Source organism: Haliaeetus albicilla, chromosome 11, assembly GCF_947461875.1.
Source record: "Haliaeetus albicilla chromosome 11, bHalAlb1.1, whole genome shotgun sequence".
Taxonomy (NCBI): Eukaryota; Metazoa; Chordata; class Aves; order Accipitriformes; family Accipitridae; genus Haliaeetus; species Haliaeetus albicilla.
The window spans coordinates 18,809,956-18,829,989 of record NC_091493.1 but is presented as its reverse complement, the minus strand read 5'-3'; the positions used below and the strand labels follow the sequence as shown (position 1 = coordinate 18,829,989).

The 20,034-nt window shown below is 44.1% G+C and overlaps 1 protein-coding gene across 4 annotated transcripts in view; it reads left to right on the top strand.

The window, feature by feature from the left end:
- The window catches only part of TLL2 (tolloid like 2), a 97,047-nt gene extending 77,554 nt beyond the window's left edge, over positions 1-19,493 (top strand). For 3 of the 4 annotated variants that reach the window (XM_069796447.1, XM_069796446.1, XM_069796444.1), the window contains 11 exons: positions 1,289-1,405; positions 5,025-5,170; positions 6,143-6,338; positions 10,219-10,344; positions 12,073-12,233; positions 13,005-13,185; positions 14,522-14,647; positions 15,498-15,625; positions 16,436-16,649; positions 17,712-17,962; positions 19,169-19,493. In XM_069796447.1, the coding sequence (XP_069652548.1) occupies positions 1,289-1,405; positions 5,025-5,170; positions 6,143-6,338; positions 10,219-10,344; positions 12,073-12,233; positions 13,005-13,185; positions 14,522-14,647; positions 15,498-15,625; positions 16,436-16,649; positions 17,712-17,962; positions 19,169-19,303 (1,781 nt within the window). In that variant the 3' untranslated portion in view covers positions 19,304-19,493. Of the gene's footprint in view, positions 1-1,288; positions 1,406-5,024; positions 5,171-6,142; positions 6,339-10,218; positions 10,345-12,072; positions 12,234-13,004; positions 13,186-14,521; positions 14,648-15,497; positions 15,626-16,435; positions 16,650-17,711; positions 17,963-18,485; positions 18,548-19,168 lie in introns of all 4 variants that reach the window. The other variant, XM_069796445.1, reaches the window with a different exon arrangement.
- Positions 19,494-20,034: the final 541 nt, after the last annotated feature.

Below are 20,034 nucleotides of genomic sequence, written 5' to 3'. Positions count from 1 at the left end.
GTCATAGCCTTCCTGAGGCTGCCAAGTGGTGAAGATGGGGCAGGTAGAGCCAAAAGTGGCAGTAGCTGAGCGTGGGCAGTTGACCTAGCAGGGGCCCCTAGGCTTTTAATGCACAGGATTCATGTCAACTACTCTGCCCCCCATACATAGGGAAAGCAACAGCCTTCTCTGCCTGCCAGGCAACAAGCCTTGAACTTATCTGTCTCCTTATTCAGTGTAGGGAACTACCAGTGCAGTCTCCTAATGGGAACTAAGGTGCTGTCTTGTAGATAAGGCATTAACCAGGTTTTTACATGGTGAGGTTGGTCAAAGAAGCCTTTGCCTGGTGTTGCAAGGCCAGGATCCCTATCATCACTGTCCTGACTGAATTCAACCTGAGGAAGTGCTCTCTGCCTCTTGTCAGATTCCCACTGGGGATTCAGTTGGACAGGGTGCCAAGGCCACATTGAATTCAGTATATAGCCCTGCTGGTGTTAGCTGAAGTGAAAAACCGTGTTTGCACTGAGTGCTTTCAGTGCATAGTTGGTGCTTGCTTTGTTTCCATGAGGAACTTCTGGCTGGAACCGGTAGAGGAACACCAAATTAGGGTTGCTGAAGTTGTTTGGGCTGCAGATGCTATCTGCAGCTGTTCTGTTTTAGGATTCATCCTTGCTGGCATGATTTGGGTATTTACCAGTGCTGGTGCATGCCAGAGAGCTCAGAGCTGGGTGAACCATGGAGCAAAAAGGCTCTTAGTCTCTTTCTCCTGAAAGAGATTGAATGACTACAGAGGCTTCACTGGGAGGAGGTGAGAACAGGGGACAAGATAAGGGGTGTTTTCTCACCAGCATGGCCACATCCCACCCTTGGTTTAACTTGGACAATTTGCTCTTGGGTGCAAAATGCTGAAGGAGTTTACAAGGCCTAGCAGGTGGAAAGGATGTTCCCTAATGTCACATCTCTAGAAGGACAGGGGATGGTTCCCCACCCTTGCAGCTTATTTGCCCAATTATGTGATCAGAACAAGAGCCCTTTTGAATTTACCAGGGCAATAAAGGCTGCACCTGTGACTACTGGATGCTGCTCTCAGCTGAAGAAAACCTTTATTAATTTAATAATTGAAGAGAATATTAATTAAGGGGGGGAATAGAAACTCATTCAAAAGCACAAGTGGTGGGAGTGAAAGGCTGTTTTACACAAGCACAGCTCCTTTAACCCCAGAGTCTTTGCTTCCTGGACCCATAGGTGCCTGCTATGCTGTGCTGCCGGTCAGCCAGGAGATCTTGATCGTCTCTTTCCTGCCTTCTAGGTAGATTTTGTGGTGACAAGATCCCTGAACCAGTAATCTCCACGGACAGCAGGCTGTGGATCGAGTTCCGGAGCAGCAGTAACATCCTGGGCAAAGGCTTCTTTGTGGTCTATGAAGGTACAGCCCTTAGTTAGAAGCAGTCTGTTGCGTTCATTGCACGGAGCAGCCAGAACACGATGCAGGGGTTTACAGGGTCAGCAGGAGTTCTGCTTCACCGTGTGGTTAGATACAGCCCCTGCTCTTGTTTTTATGGGAATTGGCGGATTTTGCAGGCCGTTTCAGCAGACAAGGCATGGATCTTCCAACTAGATCATCACATTTTGGGGGAGACAACAGGATGGCAGCACAGAGCAATAGCTTCCATTCATAGGCTAGATTCTGTTTGCCCTAAGCAGTCCCTGCAAGCAGCAGTGCTGAGTGTAGCAGGAGTTCCTTCCAGTAATTTAACAGGGAAAGTTCTGTTTCAGATCATACATTTTATATCACTTAATGCAGCTTATTTTGTTGTTGTTGTTGGTTTTTGGTTTTTTTTAATTCTCAAATGCAAAGATTGTTCTTTGGTTTCTCCCTTATATGTTTCACTTACAGAAGATTAGAAATTGGCATGTCAGGTCTTCTGCAGGTCAGGTACTTTGGAAACTTGCATGGCACTGGGATGCTGAAACCACTTCAGAGGAGTAGCCATACTACCAAATCAGTAACATCCCTTCACCATATATGCTTACTTTTTACAATAATGATTCTAAAATGTATTAAAAGCCTTCACTGTTCTCTGGGTGACAGACATTTTCTTAGAAGTACCAGTGCTGTCAACAGTATTGAAGTTGACTGTATCGGTACTGACGTTGCATCATCTTCTTTCTGCAGCCACAGGAACAAACATGACACTGGAAGCCCAGTGCCCAAGTGTCCAATATACTCATGAATAATGATATTAACAGGGAAGTGAAGAAAATACAGGACTGTTAGGGATATGCAAATAAAGCACATGAGGATTTCATAACAGTGTGGGGCTAACAAATCTGTTTCACAGGAGAAATACCTGGTTTCTGCAGGAATTGTTGTCCCGGAGACAGAGGTACCTTGCCTGATTTTTTTTTTTTTTTTAACATCTCTCCTGAGCAGCAGCTGTTGCCTGGACCATGTGTGTCATAACACCCCCTTTATGGTAGTTTGTTGGAGTTAGAAGTGATCAAACTAGTGTGTCTCTAACAGACTGTTTTATTTTGGTTTATTGCTTTGGTGGGCTAGTCAGCTTAATTTTTACAGTGGGTTATTCCACAGTGGTATCTACTCAAACTTTAAAAGAAAAAGAAGAAAAAGCAAGGTGAGGAGTGTCTTTGGAAAGCAACTTTGTTGTTTTTCATCATGTGTGTTAATATGGGATCGTGCTTCATATGGCTAACGATATTGAAAGAAAAAAATTTTTTACATTGGCTACATGCCAAAGTCACTTCGCAAAACTTTCTTTTCTCTTGATAATTTTCCATATTTCCTGTTGATTGATAAATGACCCCTAAAGGTTCAGTAAAAATGAGCAATAGTTACTTCACTTGACTTTCAAGGAGAGCAAATGGAAGTGGAATGTGCATCTAGTGGTCAAACTTTGCATCCCTTCTACTGTTCATATTTTCCTGCCTCTTCAAGACTCTGACTTTTTATGTAACCCTTTCCTTCAAGAAACTTCCCATTGGAAAGGTATGAAAACTATGGCTAAACCTGTGAGCAAGCACGGAGTATGACTGGTGGAAGCCAGCTTGTACCACAGAAACAGTGATGGCCCATTGCATAGTTCTTTTCTTAGCTCCTCTTGTCAGGGCAGCAGGTAGTGAGATTATCTGCATCTCTCTCCATAATTTATTTGCTGAAATGGGAGAGTTTCCAAAAATCTTCCTTAATCCCTATTTCCCTCCAATGCAAGCTCTGGTAATGACTTGTTTCTTTCTTCCGTTGTCAGGTAGCTTGCTCAGCTGTTTTGTGATTTCTGTGTCTAGGCAATAAGGGTAATTTTTATTTCCAGGAGGGATTGCCCTTAAATGTTTAATTTTCTATCAATTTCTGTCCAAAACCTCGCTGCATCACTGTTCATTCCTCTTTTTCTTTTGAACTCTTCTCCTTCACATACTAAAAAGCCAAAGTGGGTTTTAGCACTGCTTCTCTGTCCTCTGCTTTTGTGAGAGTGCATGTAAATGCTCGTGCATCTGAACTTTGATGGGAGCTCTGTGGGTGAGGACTGATTTTTGGATTTGGATTCCTCCAGGTCTTGGCCCTAAAGTTTTCAGTAGATGGGAGGAAAGAGGCAGAAGCATGTAGCCACATGATGGAAGAATTACTTGATACTAAATGACAGTTAATGTAGTGAAAGTGTCCTCATAGTTCAGTCATATTGTTCCTTTCATGAGATTTAAGATGGGAAGATGCTGGTGGTTTTGCCCTACAGCACTGCTGGCAGCCCCAAATCTGTCATCGTTATTGCCTTCTCAGGCTCTGTCAGCAGATGTTCTTTCCATTTTGCAGTAAGGATCTTCCAGTGCTCAGCTGAATTTCAGTATGAACTATTGCAGTGGATAGAGAATATACTGTTTGCTGGCTGACAGTTTTATGGCTGATAGTAAAAATTGTCAGTTCTCTGCTCTTGTAGTGGCCTTTCTGCTAGGTGGGGGAGACAGTTCTCTAAAGGGTCCCTCAGAGGTTCTCTCTAGCACCACTTGTAGATCTGGATATATGAACTCAGACTACAATCTAAATAGTGCTCTGCAGCTGAATTTTGGGTGCAGCTATTTGGTGGTGCCTTAGCACTGATTCTCTAAGAAAGAAGTTAGCACTGCACTGGTGAAACAGTGCTTTTAACTAGGTCACAGTTAGATGTTAACAGCTTACAAGGCAAAACCAAGACAATGTTACCCAATGCAAGCAATTTCCAGGACACTACAGGGAGACCCACATCTGAATTGTTAATGCAATGTGTTGTGGGGAGACCCCGAGGGTGAAGATGGTTGATGTCTGGCAGGTGTCACTGCAGTGCCATCTCTCTTGTAATTACTGTCAGTGCTTTTTGTTTGCTTGACTTTAAACACAGCCAAAACGTTCATAAACACTCTGTAGACGTGTGTCGTGCATCGTGAGGTAACACCGGTTTTAGGCTGTGATGTTACTTCCATTTGTTACATGGTCTTGCAGACAATTATGCTGAACTGCTATTGCCTTTGATGTGTCTGCTAGTTTTGTGTTAAACTAGATTTTCATTTAATTTTCTGTTCTTCATCTTTAAACTTACTCATTCTTACGTTTAGCACAAAACTTAATTTTTCATGCACGGCAGTCAGCCTAATGCTCTCCTGGTGAACAGCTCAACTCATGCTTGTTAATATTGCCATCGTGTGGCTGGATTAGATTTGCAACTGTTTTTTATTTGGGTTTTTTTTGCCAACTTCTCTTGGTCCTTAGTGCTGGTAGCAGGTTTTAAGCAGTTGTGAAGGTGACCAGGAGTGTGAAACACACAAATCCTTAAAAATTCTCTGTCCCAGTCAGTTTACCTTCTAAGGAGATTGGCACAGCAAGACAGGAGACACTGTCACTAAGACAAAATGTTAGATTTGTAAAAACTTACATGACTTGTGTGTTTGCCTTTGCGTATTGATACAGATTTGAACAAGGAAGAAGGCTATGTATGGAGCAGGCTTTACCTGAGGAAAAACCTGCAATCTCATGGTTTTGCTGTTTGTTTTTTATGAAGCTATTTGCGGTGGAGAAATTCACAAAGATGCTGGCCAGATCCAATCTCCCAACTACCCAGATGACTACAGACCTTCCAAAGAGTGTATCTGGAAGATCACAGTTTCTGAGGGCTTTCACATAGGTATCACATTCCAAGCCTTTGAGGTGAGAAATGTCATTGTATGTTATATTATGGATATTATTTTGCCTCTGTAGAGCCTTTAAAATTAAGAAGAAAGTGATGTAAATAATTTTTTTTAGCAAAAAATTCTTTTGAATACTTCAGAACATCATTTCCCTTCACCAGAAGTTTGCTCAGAGATTTTGAAGCCAAGTTTTAAATACAATGAGTTTTCAAAAACTGTTAGTCTAGACAGAAGGAATTAGAAGGGGCACAAAATTGCTGATGATGTTAAGCAGGGAATCATGAGTCCTCAAATTTTCACTCTGGTCAAATGAAATTGAATGGTCACAATCCAGGCAAAAAACTCATGTTGATGTCACTGGGGCTTAGCTGATTGCAGGATGTTTGTGACTCTCCAAAGAAACATCATGTTCCCAGATGACAGACAGGTTTTGAAGAGCTCAGAAAAGGTTTTCTCCTACTGGTTATAGGATGTCTTACACTAGTAGCTAGGTGCCCAATGATCTGTTTCTGACTACTGATGTATAAGTCACGCATAGGTGTGGACAGGACCTGGGTTGGTGCATAAATCCCATCTATCCCACAGGCTCCTGTGGCTTATGAACACTTAACTGTGCTTGTCCTAGAAAGGGCTGACACCACTACCTCCTAGCTGTGACCCCACAGCTATTCCTTGAAACTTTTTTTTTTTGTAGTTGTTCTGCTCTGTTCCTTACAGCTTCTCATGGAAAAGCAGCCTGTAGGTAGTCAGGGACCGGATTTCACCAGAGGATAGCCATGAAATAGCAGTAGAACTGAGATGTGGCTGGACTTGAATGCAGTTACAACTGCAGGAGAGTTCAATGGCAGCCGTGAGGCAAGTACCTAGTTGTGACCAGCTGTTTGGGATGCTCCTTTGGAAGCTGATGTCTGGCCAAAGTCTAACTGCGTAGCTAGCCTGACTCAGAGCACTCATAGTAGTGCACTACAGGCACACCCTTTTCCTATTACAGGTTGAATGGCACGACACATGTTCTTATGACTACCTGGAGATCCGAGATGGCCTCACTGAATACAGCCCACTGATTGGTCACTTCTGTGGCTACGAGAAGCCAGAAGATATCAAATCCAGTTCAAATAAAGTATGGATGAAGTTTGCATCTGATGCAACCATCAATAAAGCAGGCTTCGCAGCAAATTTCTTTAAAGGTGTGTGATCTACTACCTCTCAAGGTCCAAGCTGGGGACCATTCATCCCTTAACCTACTGCCATCCCAAAGTGATCTGTTACCATTGTATCTACTTGTAGTTAAGAGCTGTTAGACTTGTCTGTACAACCGTCAATATGAAGTTTATATACAAACTGCTTTGAGAGTGTAGAGGGGTTTGCTGAGGCACGAACACCATTTCCCAGATTAAGACAGAAAGAAAGCCTACTGCATCAGTACCAGCACAGGCACTAATGCCTTGTGTTGCGCAGCTCGACGAAATGTGATCTCCATTTATCCATGCCAGGGAACATTGACGTTTTCAAAGGAGGTACTAGTACAGCACAAAGAGTATTAAAAACAACTCTCTGCTTAAGTTCTATTCCAAAAGAAACCTCTGGAAAGAGGGTAAACTTGAATGCAAGTAGAATCCCAGGGAAAATTTCTGAATGCTTTAGGAGACAAAAGTGTTCCTAAACTGAGATCCTCTTCAGGAAGATGCGAATAAGACTAAGGTTTTTCTTAAGAGCTGGACCCAAGACATGGTCCTTTACCAGCATGCTGGTGACTTGATAGAGGGAAGAACCAAATATCTAACCACTTGGGAAAACACCTGCGGAGCTGCTGCGAGGTAGTCATGTTTCTCTTAGGTTCAGTGACAGTTGTACAAAAAAAATAGCTGCAATGCCAATATTTGGATTGCACAATTCCTTTATTTATTTTGACTTTGACATTTGTCTTGCGTTAAGGGTGTCACGGTCCATTTGGACCTCTCAAGTTTACAGGACAATGTATTCTGTGAATTAAACTTTATTTCATGAGCTCATTAAGAAACAACATCAAACAAACATGGCAGGGCTCAATCCCCTTTGCTCAGACTAATCTATCACTTGAATTCACTTATTCACCATTGAAGTCATAAGGTTTCATAACTTATAACCCATAATTCTTAATCCGTGCACTTATGTGCAAAAAAAGAATTAGTTAAATAAGGTTTAATTCACAGAGTATGTTGTCCTGTGAATTTGAGAGATCTTAACAGATTGTGACAAAGGGTGATTGCAAGATCACTGGCAAATACTGTGATGTTTAATTCCAGTCCCTGAACAACTATCACAGTGCCTAGACTTCCTTGTTTAAATTTCTCAGGTTCTGTAAAGACACAGAGAATGCTTCTTCCTAAAGACATTTTGGCTTCTTTCAGGAGCTGATAGTGCAGACTGACTGGTCTTCCAGGGATTAGCACTTCATGGAGACTTCTTGGTTTGCATCAAGTCATTCTCTAGAATCTGCAGGGGAAGAAAGTTACACACCTGAACCTGGGATGCTTTCCTTGTGATACAGTTAGTCAGAAATAATTTTTTTTTAAATGCATAAACATGCACTGCTAGTACAATTGCAGACACAGGTATTGTCTGTGGAGTTTTTGCTGGCAGACTAGATCTTGTAGTGTTTCCTCAGACTTCACATGTTTGAACCAGAAATGGTCTAGCTTGTGGATGGTGAGGGTGTTGCTAAGTCCATGCCAGTGAGTCCAGCTGAGGAGCAAAGTTTTAGTTGCTTGGACCAAGCACCGCAGTAGCCATAGCTACACAACTTCTAGCCAGCTTGCATTGTGGGCAGAGCTGATGTCAGTTTGCAAAAGCTGGGTAGACATACCTGCAGGCTACATGTGGAGTTTCAAGCTGGGATCTGAAGTCTGCAGCCTTTACCTCCATATCCAGAGGGATTTTGACTACCAGCCACTCCATGAATGAATTAGATGGCTCTGCAGGCACTCTTCAAACTGCCACCCATAGCTGATCGAGCAATGGGTCAGCTTTGCCTGAATGAATTATGAAGGGAATAGAGCTTCAATTACATGTCTTGCAACACTGAAAGAAAATAACTCGGCTTAAAAAAAAACAACAAGCAGAGTTAAGGATGGAATTGAATGTTATGCTTTGTGAGAAGATGCAGTGGTAACTTCTAGCTTTTCAGAAAAATAAACCTGCAAACAGCTCAGAGAGAGTAAGGCAGCTCAGAGAGGGTAAACTATTGGCCACATCCAAGAGACAATGTCAGGAAGATGTGAAGAGCAATTACCTCATGTCCATCCCATCATGTGTATCTCAAGGGAAAGCTCTAGGATTATTCTTTATTACTTATCTTCATTTTGGTAACAAACCATTTGTATCACTGAAGCCTATTTTGTATATGGTTGAAGTGTTAGTAGTGATGTGCTTGTCTTTACACTCACATTGTTGTGCCTTTCTTCTTCATGGCAAACACTAGAGGAAGGACAATACTCTGCAAAATATACCTGCCCATAGCCAGGACATGTCCTTCCCACGGTAAAAACTGATCATGTGGGCTTTCGATGATTGCAGGAGTCGCAGCCTCTCTTTTCTCTCAAGCAAGTGATTTAACAACCAGATTAGAAGCTATTGAACCTGTACCGAAGCATGGAGCAGCAAAGAAATACTCTACTCTCTTCATAGTGAATCCACAAACAGAAACCAGAAAATAAAATCTGTTTGGACTGGAACTGTTACAGCGTGGGGGAGTCCTGACTGTGGGAAGGCTTTGCGGGAAGACAGTGTTATCAATAGAAGAGAATAGAATATTTCAGTTGGAAGGGACCTACAATGATCATCTAGTCAAGACTGTTCCTCTTTGATCTATGTAGCAGTAACTGTTACTGGAACATTATATTGGGTGTAGGTGTCAAGGTGCTGGCACTGGCAGGCTGCAGAGGCTACCCATGCCAGAGAGATGGTTCAAGCTGGCTCCACAGTGGACCCACCGCAGGTTGTAGCTAAGCCCATCAGCTGAGCTGGTGGCACCTCTGTGAAAACATGTTTAAGAAAGGTCAAAAATGACGGGGAGAGAGAGGAGGAGGGAACAAAAAGTGCCAAACAGCAGAGGTAACGCCAAGGTCAGAAGGTAGAGGTGCTTCATGGCAGAGCAGATATTCCCTGCAGCCTGTGGAGGACCCATGCTGGAGCAGGGGGGAAGTATGAGAAGGAAGGAACAGTAGAGCCATGTATTGACTGTAGCTCCCCATCCCCTCCTGCCTTTGCATGCTCATGGCTTTGCTGAAGGGACTGAGTGCAAGCTGCAGTGATACAAGGCAGAGGGAGAGGAGTCTGGAGTGAAGTTGAGTCTGGGAAAGGGGATGGAAAGGTGCTTTCCCTAAGTGTTTTAACATTTTTTTTTTTCCTCCAGTTTTTGTCTCCCAATACCCAAAGCTGGGTGGGAGTTTGGCTGCTAGCTGAGGCCAACCCACCACAACCGTGTTAATAAAACCATCTAGTAAGGGATGCACATGGAATCAGGGGTCAGGGTGAGAAGCCAGTACGTCTGGCTATCTATATTAAAATGTCAGTTCAGGTTGTTAAGATGTGATTGGAAGAACCTGACTTCAAAGTCTAGGGTAGCAAGACTTCATGTGTCTATGAAAAAGAAGAACTACTTGCATGTCCTCCCAGCTCCTTTATTGCACCCCATTCAGTGGGGTATGGCCTCCCACAGCTCCATTACTGTGGGCACCATAATGGGCTAATTCCTGGTAGCTCAAGTCACTCAAGAGCATGAGAAATTTAAAAAACAAAACAAAAAAACAGGGGCAAATGAGAACAAAAGGCAGTGTAGTCTTCACAGGAGACTATGTTTTCCTGCTCCTGTCTAGACTACTCTTGACTAGTAAGAGTAGTTGTAGTCCTTTACAGTTTTGGTGGTAGGAGTGCTTTAGTACTTGTGAGGTTTGCTGCGGTGCCTGCTCTGTGGGCTCAGGTCATCAGCCAGTGCTCTGGTCCTTCTGTCCAGAAGTGTTGCATGAGGAATATGAGGGGGTTTGGGTGGTCAGGAAAGTGAGAGTTGTTCTGTTTTTCTCCTGACAGAGATGGATGAATGTTCTCTGCCAGACAATGGTGGATGTGAGCAGCACTGTGAGAACACACTGGGCAGTTACAAATGCACCTGCGAGCCTGGCTATGAGTTGACAGCTGATAAAAAGAGCTGTGAAGGTCAGTAAACCTACAGATTGAGGAATTGAGTACTACAGCTAATAATGAAATTGAACAATCTTGGAGATGATTTTCCTTGTCCCTACATACTCTTTGTTTCTGTTCATCTTCCCCAACATGAAAAATTGCTTTTTGTCAACATCTTCCTTTGAAAAACAAGTTTTGGTTGAAAAACTGAAAATACTCTGATTCTCTGCTGCTAAACATCTCTAAAACCAGTTGTTCTTCATGGCCAGAGATCCCTGTTCAGACCAGATCTCCCACAGTGCAGCGTGAGGGAGGGTGGGCATTACAACCTAACCACTGAGTAGCCCAAAAGTATTTCAATCTAAGGCTGACTTTATTACTTTTTTAAAGAAATTTATTTTATAGAATAAAATACCAATGTGTTGCCTGCATGCAAAACAGACACTCTCCATATTGAGGAGTAAACTCCCCCCTTCTGTTACAGGGAAAAAAACCCGATGTCTTTGATAGGAACTGTTTCTGTCAGCTTTCTATTTATACAGTTAATCTCTTGCAACAAGTGTTTGCTCCCACCAACAATACAGCTGTTGGTGTGGTAAGAATCCAATCATTGTTCTTGTCTCGTAGCTCTGCCTTTCAGCTGAGATGTGTAGGCAGCTCCACATGCTGTGAGTGGTGCTCTCAAAGTCACCTGGTTTGCCCTGACTTCTACTTTTGCCAAACTGTTTGGGGAAGGCTGCTGTCAACTTGGTGAGGGCAGAGTTAGGTGCATACAAAAGGCTTTTGGAAGCTTTACTTTATTTTTTAAAATAATTTCTTGCTATTTTTGAGCAAGCCAGTTGGTATAACTTGGCAAGCATTTTTTTGAACTTCACTCTTAACCTCCTATTTTAAACTTCATTTGTGGGCAACACAGGAAGGATAGTCTTTGAAATTGTAGTGATGCACATCAGAGTAAATTGCTTTTGTTTCTCCAGACACGCTTGCTTGCTACACTTTTGTACTGAAGCTGCTCCCTTGGGTTAGTTCTCTTAATGCAAAACAATGCTGGGAAAAAGACACGGGAATCTTTTATCCCTGTGGGTTTTGAAGATCTGGCCATATCTCATTACTCCCAAGAAGCAGCAAGAAAAAATTGCTTCATTGCAAATAGAATTTTGCAGCAAAAGAGCAAACAGGTTGATTCCTTTGAGGTAAAAGCCATGCCCTCCCACAAGAGGATGAAGCCGATATGTCCTGAATTTTTAAAGGAAATGGGATAATAAAGCTAAGTCTTTGGCTTTGTCTTCAATTTTCCCTAGAGAAGATGCAGCCCATGTAATAAGCCACTGAAGAGCTGACAGGGGTGTCTTCCCTAGGATTCCATTATCTTCTGATTATTCCATTACTGATAAACTTGAAATAGTAAGGTTTGCAGGACTGAGTGTTGGTGAATTTGCCAAGCTGGCATTCACAACTGCATTGTGCATGTCAGCTGATCCACAGTAAGCCCAAGGCTAGAGAGTAAAAAGCAGATCAATCTTACATGGTCTAAGTGGCTCTCAGGGCCATAGCCTGGCTGTGTGTATTTCACTGGTGATTTATAGCTGGTGAGGTTTCTATCTTCTTCGCAGCTCCCAGCATTTAAAACCTGTTCTGGAGGCCAGGATTTGATATGTGCCACCAACCAGGATCTGATTAATTTTCTAGCTTACACTGTGGCCCAATCTGTGTGTCTAAACAGAACCAAGTAAAACTTGTGTTCATTTATTGCCTCTCCAGCTGCCTGTGGGGGCTTCATCACCAAGCTCAATGGGACCATTACTAGCCCTGGATGGCCCAAGGAATATCCTACTAACAAAAACTGCGTCTGGCAGGTGGTAGCTCCAGCCCAGTACCGGATCTCTCTGCAGTTCGAAGTGTTTGAGCTGGAAGGCAATGATGTACGTAACCAGTCCCTGCATCTCAGAGGTGTGACTATTGGCTAACTCAGAACTGGATGAACCCTTGGGGCACGAGGAAGAGGAGACTGTCTTACTGGTGGAGCTTCTGGTTGTTTTCCCGCCTTTGATATAATAAGCCAATAACAGTGATTGTTCTCCTTGAAGTCTGGATCTGCTTTCTCTATGGAGTGGAAGGATTAAAGCTGTTCTGTTATAAATGGGCTTCTTTTCTCTACCAGTTTTGCATAACTGTAGGTGTTTTCCACCCCTAATAGGTGTCCCATCCCCCCCTTCCCCTGAGCTGCCTTTGCAGGAAAATAATTGGAAATGAACAATGAAGCACAGTTCTTCAAGGATAAACAAAATAACCAGTAACAGTCTGTTCTCTGCCCTGCCAAGGGCAGGGTGGAATTTGAACAAAATATTCCAGGTGTTGCTTTCCCCACTGTAAATGGGAGCAGTGGCTCTTCCTTAATTCAACAGGCTGCTGAAGTTCGTTCAACACTGTCAGGTTCTTGAATAAGGTGGGAGTAATTATTTTAGCTAAATTAAATGGAACCTTCACTATTCTGATAAACACACCCATGCTTTTAAGACTAGAAAAGCAAGGGAAGGGCATGAGAACACTGACAAAGGAGAATTTGGGGATTTGAGGAATGTGTTTGCGTATAAGGCTGTTTCTGTTCCCTCTCAGTCAAGCCTCTGTCCCCTTGCTCTGAAACGCTCTGTTCCAAGTCCACAGAGCTGAGAAATCTCCTTCTCTCTTGGCAGGTCTGTAAATATGACTACGTTGAGGTTCGTAGTGGGTTGGCTTCTGACTCCAAGCTGCATGGCAAATTCTGTGGCTCAGAGAAGCCTGAAGTAATCACGTCGTATGGCAACAACATGAGACTGGAGTTCAAATCAGACAACACAGTCTCCAAGAAAGGCTTTAAAGTTCATTACTTCTCTGGTAGGTGGCTGTATTCTTTCACTTGCTTAGCTGTTTCCTCTGACTGAACCTCTTGGTTGTGGTGAATTTTCTTCGACCTCCTGTCAAATCAGGCAGAGCCTGACATGGTTAGTTACATCTAAAAAGCATGGTTGCTCTGTGTTGTGTCCCCTTTCATCTCGGTCTCTCAGTACACTGTATGGTCCAGTTTCATAGTGCGCTGTCAGCAAGATGCATGGATTTCATCAATGCTACCAGTCCTTCCACAGCAGAAAACAATGAAGAACCTGCTCCTAGAAGTTATTTCTGTCCCTGGAGTCATTAAAGAAAAGCTTTTTCCTCTGAAACTAAAAGAATTAGAAAATTCCCAGAAATATTCTATATAGCAATCCTACCTCTCAAAGCATTGCATGCTAGTGGAAGTTTCTGATCCTCTGTTCTGAGTCCTTTGTAGCTCTTGGTGTCAGTGATGTACCTTGTTGGCAGGCAGTTCTGGAGCTTAACTGTACATCACACGGAAGTGGAAATTCAATTTCATGCTGTGTTTTCAGCAGAGACCGAGGAGTATTAATATTTTTGACAAGGATGATGAGGCAAAATGGCCTTGAATTAAGAGCTGCAGAGTAGAATCAGGGCTAGGCATTTGGCTTATTAAATCTAACAAGAGGAAGTATGAAGTTGGGTATGTTTCATCTACAAATACATTTGGGAGTGAGGTAACAGATGAGGTTAATGAGGACAAGGGAGGGCACTGGCCCAAGAAAAATTGGAGATAAACTGTTCATAAATTAAATTGGACTGGAAACCATGAGCAGATCCTATGCTCAGAACAGTGAGATTCAGGAATGCATAGTCCTGAACGCACAGGAGCGAACATCTACTGGGGCATATTTCAGCTTCAGAGAGCAGCTTATACCTTAGATCCTCTTCTTCATCTGGCTGCTTGTGCTCTCTGGCAGACCTGTTTAAAGATGGAGGCTCATCAGAGCATGTAGAAACTTGAAAATATAAAGACTGGCCAGTAGATTTTTGCCTAAGCTAGTGAATTTGTGTGATGCTTTTCCTGGACTCTATTTTAAAAGAATGAGACGTTGTTATAGGTTTCTTTTACATAGGAGTCTTTAACCATTCAAAACCTACATTATATAATAAAACACATTCGTGATGCATTTTATGGAATGAAATACAATTGGAAGAGAATTGTATCTGGGCTAAAAAGCTGACTGGACTAATCCAGCAGCAGAAGTTGGAGGATTGCACTGATTTCTGCCAGTCTGGGTATGGGACACCCAGCTGGCAACTGTGATAGTCTGTTTCTCACTGTCAACTCAGTGTTTGTTGGTTTGATCCTGCCCAGACAAGGATGAATGCTCTAAAGACAATGGTGGTTGCCAGCACGAATGTATCAACACCTTTGGGAGCTACATATGCCAGTGCAGAAACGGCTTCATGCTGCATGAAAACAGCCACAATTGTAAAGAAGGTAAGGTCCCCACTCCCTGCCCTCAGGAAAGACAACGTGCTTCAAACATGGTTTGAGCCAGGGTGCTTTCTGCCTGGTGTTGGAAGGATGTTTGTACAGCATAACAGGCTGGGGCACTGAAAAAGCCCCAGCTAGCTGAAAAAACACCTAGAAAAAGGAATAAGAGAGCTTGTTTTTAGCTGGATCCATTCCCCAGTCTGGCCCTCTATATGGCCATGGGGGATGGACAGGGTGGGAGCAAGAAGTTGGGCTAGTGAAAGGAGCAGTTGTGGTACTATTAGACTAGTCACTGCTGCTTTATTTGATTATTGGGTTTGAGTCAGAAGAGAAAGGATGATCTGATCTAACCGCTTGCTGCTGCCAAGATTACTTTCTTCCTGCACCCTTACCCCTGCTGTGTGCTTCCATGGCCTTCCTGTGTATGGCCTCTGGTCCTTGTCTGATCTCTCCATGAGCTGATTCAGCTTTCCAGGTCGGCAAAACAACTCAAGGCTGAGATAGCACCAGAGTCAACACAGTGGAGGGGTTGGACACCATGTCACCGGGAACAGGGCAGACAAGATGGAGGAGCAGGAGAATATGTTTGGGAGTGAGGAGGTGGATGAGGTTAATGAGGTCCAGGGGAATGAGATGGTCCATTTCACCAACTGCCAAGTTAGCTCAGAAAAGTATAGGACAAACTCACCAGAACTATGCAATAATACCAAAAGATCTTGTTCAGTGACTGAAGCCTTCCCTGTTTCTGCCCTGTTGAGGGTCTCAGTGGGCAGAGAGGAGCATGTAGGATGTTATGTGGTTCCCATGTGAGACCTGCCTTGATGCCTCCATCTTGTGATGTCTCTCTCTCAAGCCGGTTGTGAGCACAAGCTGAGTGGTGCGGAGGGAACGATGAGCAGTCCAAACTGGCCTGACAAGTACCCCAGCCGGAAAGAATGCACCTGGGACGTCTCTGCAACGCCTGGCCACCGAGTGAAAGTAGTGAGTAACCAGTGAGTGGGAGTGTGAGGGGAGAAGCAGGCAGGATTGTGAGCAGCTGAAGTGACTTTCCCCCACCACTCTGTGAGTGGGAGGTTGATCCCCATAGGTTCTGTGTGGGGTGCTCAGAGGAGGGCATCCCGGGAGGCTGCCCCTGGCCTGTAAAAGGGCAGAATGTCTCAGAGGTACACAAGGCAGTGGTGAGGCAGCTTGGAGGAGACTCCAGCAGATGACAGCTGTGGAGCATTGCTGTCTCTGTTAACAGAAGGTATAACATGCCCTCCTGCCCCTACTCCTCCTTGTGACCCACTCTGTTGGGACCATCTCTGCATAAGGTGGTGGCAGGGCCAGTCCCCAGCCCCTCTGAGGGAGAAGCATCAGGCCCATTTTACAGCATAGCCTGATGCATATGGCAGGACGTGACCAAAGCTGTGCAGATGGCCCACGCACTGGGGGAAATAATGCTTGGATCCCTGTGCACAGTGAAAGCAGTACTGAAGAACTGCCATTTGGTGTGCTAGACAGGGTTCCTGGCAGGAAAATAAGAGCATATAATGCTTCCAGTTGAAAACTGGCGTCATGCACCCATGTGAGGCAGCAAAGCTAAGGCTACGTGGCACATTCATATGAACTTCTGAGCTTTGCCACCCTGAGATCACTCTTGACTGAAAGCTCACTATTCTGTTCTGATTTGTGGGAGGAATGGGACAGGCATACCATTTGACCTCTTTCTCACTTGGCATTTCATCCTCTGCTAAATTGCATACTCAAATTTACAAATGTCTGTCTTAATTTTCCTTATTCTTGCTTTAGACCTTCAATGAGTTTGAGATTGAACAGCACCAAGAATGCGCCTATGACCACTTGGAAGTGTATGATGGGCCCAACAGCAAGTCACCTATCCTTGGCCGCTTCTGTGGCAGCAAGAAACCAGAGCCTGTAGTGGCCTCTACTAACAAGATGTTCCTCAGGTTTTACTCTGATGCTTCTGTGCAAAGAAAAGGTTTCCAGGCAAAGCACAGCACAGGTAAGCTGGTTGCCTGCCAATACCCCAGTGCAATAAAGTGTTATCAAATCTCACTGCGTTGTTTGCCAGGCAAAATGAGACACACTTTTCTCCCAAATAAGCTTAGCCTGAATTTTAAGTGGTTGTAAATTGTGCTAACCAGTTCCTAGACCATTACTGGTACCATACCATAAATGCCAGCTTCCTTATCAGCTCAGAGGTCTCTTGATGTCAAACATTCCTGCTCAGTTCTTTTGTTTAAATTGGAGGTGTTTAGTTGAGCAGCAACCCATTCTGTTCCTCATCAACCCTCAGAAAATAAGGTGATGCAACTTAGCCCATGTATTTGCCCACACACGGAACAGGCTGGTTATGGTGGAAGCAGAGATGTGCTGTGGACAGACACAACAAACTTGATCTTCTATCTGTGGCAGCCCAGAGGTGGGTGTGTTGTACCAAGGTTCACTTTTTTGAATCCCTGCCACTTTAAACAGATGAAACATGCTCTGAGCAGCAGTGCATGAGAGACTGGTGAGGAGGCATCTTCCTGATTGGCTGTAGGGAAACTCTGCACCAAAGCATACACATTTTGCACAAGCACCAGCCTACCTCTGTGCAATGCATGGGCAGAAAGGGATTATTTTGGTCCCCAGTTTTTTAACGTGCTTCAGTTTACTGCTGGTAAAATACCTGGAGTCAGAATTTCAGCTGCAGGACAAGTGCAAAGAACATGTTAAGTCTTCCTTTTAAGCAATTGCTGTATAACATAATACATTTTTCTAGAGCATAATGTGGTAGGAACCCCATCCTGCCAGTTTTAACTGATTGTCTCTTTCCTTCTATGTTTTGTATCAAAAGGACCAAGCTTCTCTACGCTATGTGAGTCAGTGGATTCATGGGTGACTGGAGAATTCACTGGTTTATGGTAGTTTGGTGCAGTAGTTAATCACCTTCCCTGTGGTACATGCACTTCATGCTGGAGGTCTTCTCTCCCTACAGCTGGCCCAAATATGGGATGGCAAGTCTTTGTTGTGAGGTAGGGCCTTTGATGAGACTGTGTTTTGTGCTCTTTTTTTCCTCCAGAGTGTGGTGGGCTCTTAAAGGCTGAAGTACGAACTAAGGAGCTGTATTCCCATGCTCAGTTTGGGGACAACAACTACCCAGGTCAAGTGAACTGTGAATGGGTGATTGTAGCTGAAGATGGTTACGGGGTGGAGCTGATATTCCAGACATTTGAGATTGAGGAGGAGGCTGACTGTGGGTACGACTACATGGAGATTTATGATGGTTACGACAGCACTGCACCCCGCCTGGGACGCTTCTGTGGCTCAGGGGTAAGCCGTGGCAGTGGAGATTTCATAGGCATAACTGGAGATGGCAAGGAAGGGTACTCTCATACCCTTTTTGGAGAGGGGCAGCTCTCACAAACTGGTGATGAGAATGCCTTGTGTGTCTGGGTTTTGCTTCTCCTGTTGCTAGAGATCACAGCTGTTTTATCTGATGCACAGAGCTGGTCTGACTGACTTGCCCTTGTTAGCCCAGGGCCATGTGCAGCAGCATGGAGCTGCCATGCTGCTGTGCCCCAGCCCTGCCACAAAAGCATTGTGTAAATGTTGGAAGCAGCTTCCAAAGGCCAGTTTCATCCTCAGTCACTTCCTGCCTGAAGCCAAGTCACACTGCTGTCATGCTATGGTGAGGGCAAAGGGTGGAGGGACTTGCAGAGCTGCTTGTTGACTCCAGAGTGGCATGCTGTCTCCTAAACTGTTATCTATGTCCCCATTAAGAGGAGTGACACTGTTAGCATAAGCAATAGTGTGTCGTATTTAAAACCAGAGGTTCTATGTTTAATTTCTCTAGGACTTCAGCAATGAAATGGAGAAGGTTCTCAGTGCATTTAGAGAGAGACATCCAAGGAGCAGGTGTGTTGGAGCAGTCCTTGCGAATTGGGGAAATGGTCTGAAAAATAAACAAAGGCATAGCAGCTTGGTGGGAAGAAGTTCAGGGCAGCAGGGTAGTAATCTACCTACCTGCACACTGACAAACAGAGAATGGCAGGGAAAGTGTTGGTCCTGCAGAGAAGCACAGGGAGGTTGTATAAGGTCATAACAGTGGGGGAGATAACCAGAGTTATCATGTAAGGTATAGGGCTAAGTTATTTTGTTGCTAATGAACCTTTGGAGGGCCTCTGCTGCAAAACAGGGCCCAGTTTGGATTGTGTCATTTCCTGAAAAGGTTAGGACAAATTAGAGAAAACTCAGAAGGCTGGAACAAGAACATCCAGAGAGTCCTGTGAATGTGACCTACCAAAACCAACTGGAAGAAGTGGGGTTGTAGAGTGGGCTGGCATCAGTCTTCAAACATAAATAGGGCAAGCATGCAAAGAGCAAGGGAACGTGCTCAGGAAATCAGAGCAGGGCAGGAGGTACTGAGCGCTCAATGTTTGTGTTTCCTGGCCAGTCTGAGCTTAAATTCTAGCATCATAGTACAGTTATTTAGCCTGCAGACTTGACCACTCTGCTGCCTTCTTTACTTTTCTGCAGCCTCTGGAAGAAATCTACTCTGCAGGGGATTCCATCATGATTCGATTCCACACAGACGACACCATCAACAAGAAAGGCTTTCACGCCCGATATATAAGTACCAAATTTCAGGATGCATTGCACATGAGAAAATAGTTTGACTACTCCTCACAGACATTCCCATCTGAAGATTGAGACTTTAAACTGTGATCTTTGTCTGGGGTTTTTTTGTTTGTTTGTTTTTGTTTGTTGTTTTTTTTTAAGCTTCTGTGCACCTGGACAAAAGCAGTATACAGTATTTTCAGTAACTAAAACTAAATCCAGTCTCAAAGGTTTGCCTCTGAAATTATTAGCATGACCCTTTCTTGTTAACATACCCAGGACCAAAAATTGTCTTCTAATCATACCTGCCAGGGCATAAACATTGTATTTTGCACAGCTTGCCATGGGACTGAGTGAAGACTGAGACTGAATTGAGAAGAGCCTTCATCTCTTGCATATCCTGTTTCTAGGTGACATTTCCTAAGCATCCTGTACACATGAGCTGTCTGAACACATTTTCTGGAGCAGATGATGTGGACAGCCACCTGGTAGGATTTTCTCAAAATACCTTGGGAGCCACCCGCTCTCCCCTACCAGCCCAAAATACTCTGTGCAATAAGTGAACAACCAGATGGCTGTGACTCCATCACTCCTTCTGTCCCATCTGTTTATTGTCTTGGTTATTGTGGGTTGAAAGGTAGGCAGGGGCACAGGGACAGTCTCTTTAGGGCTGCTAGCTGCTTGGATCACAGTGAATGAGAAGGGCCCAGTGCCTGATTTGCAGTAATTGTCATGGTATATGCTGAATGGGAGTGCTTTGATCGGGTGGTGCTGTGGTGGGATGC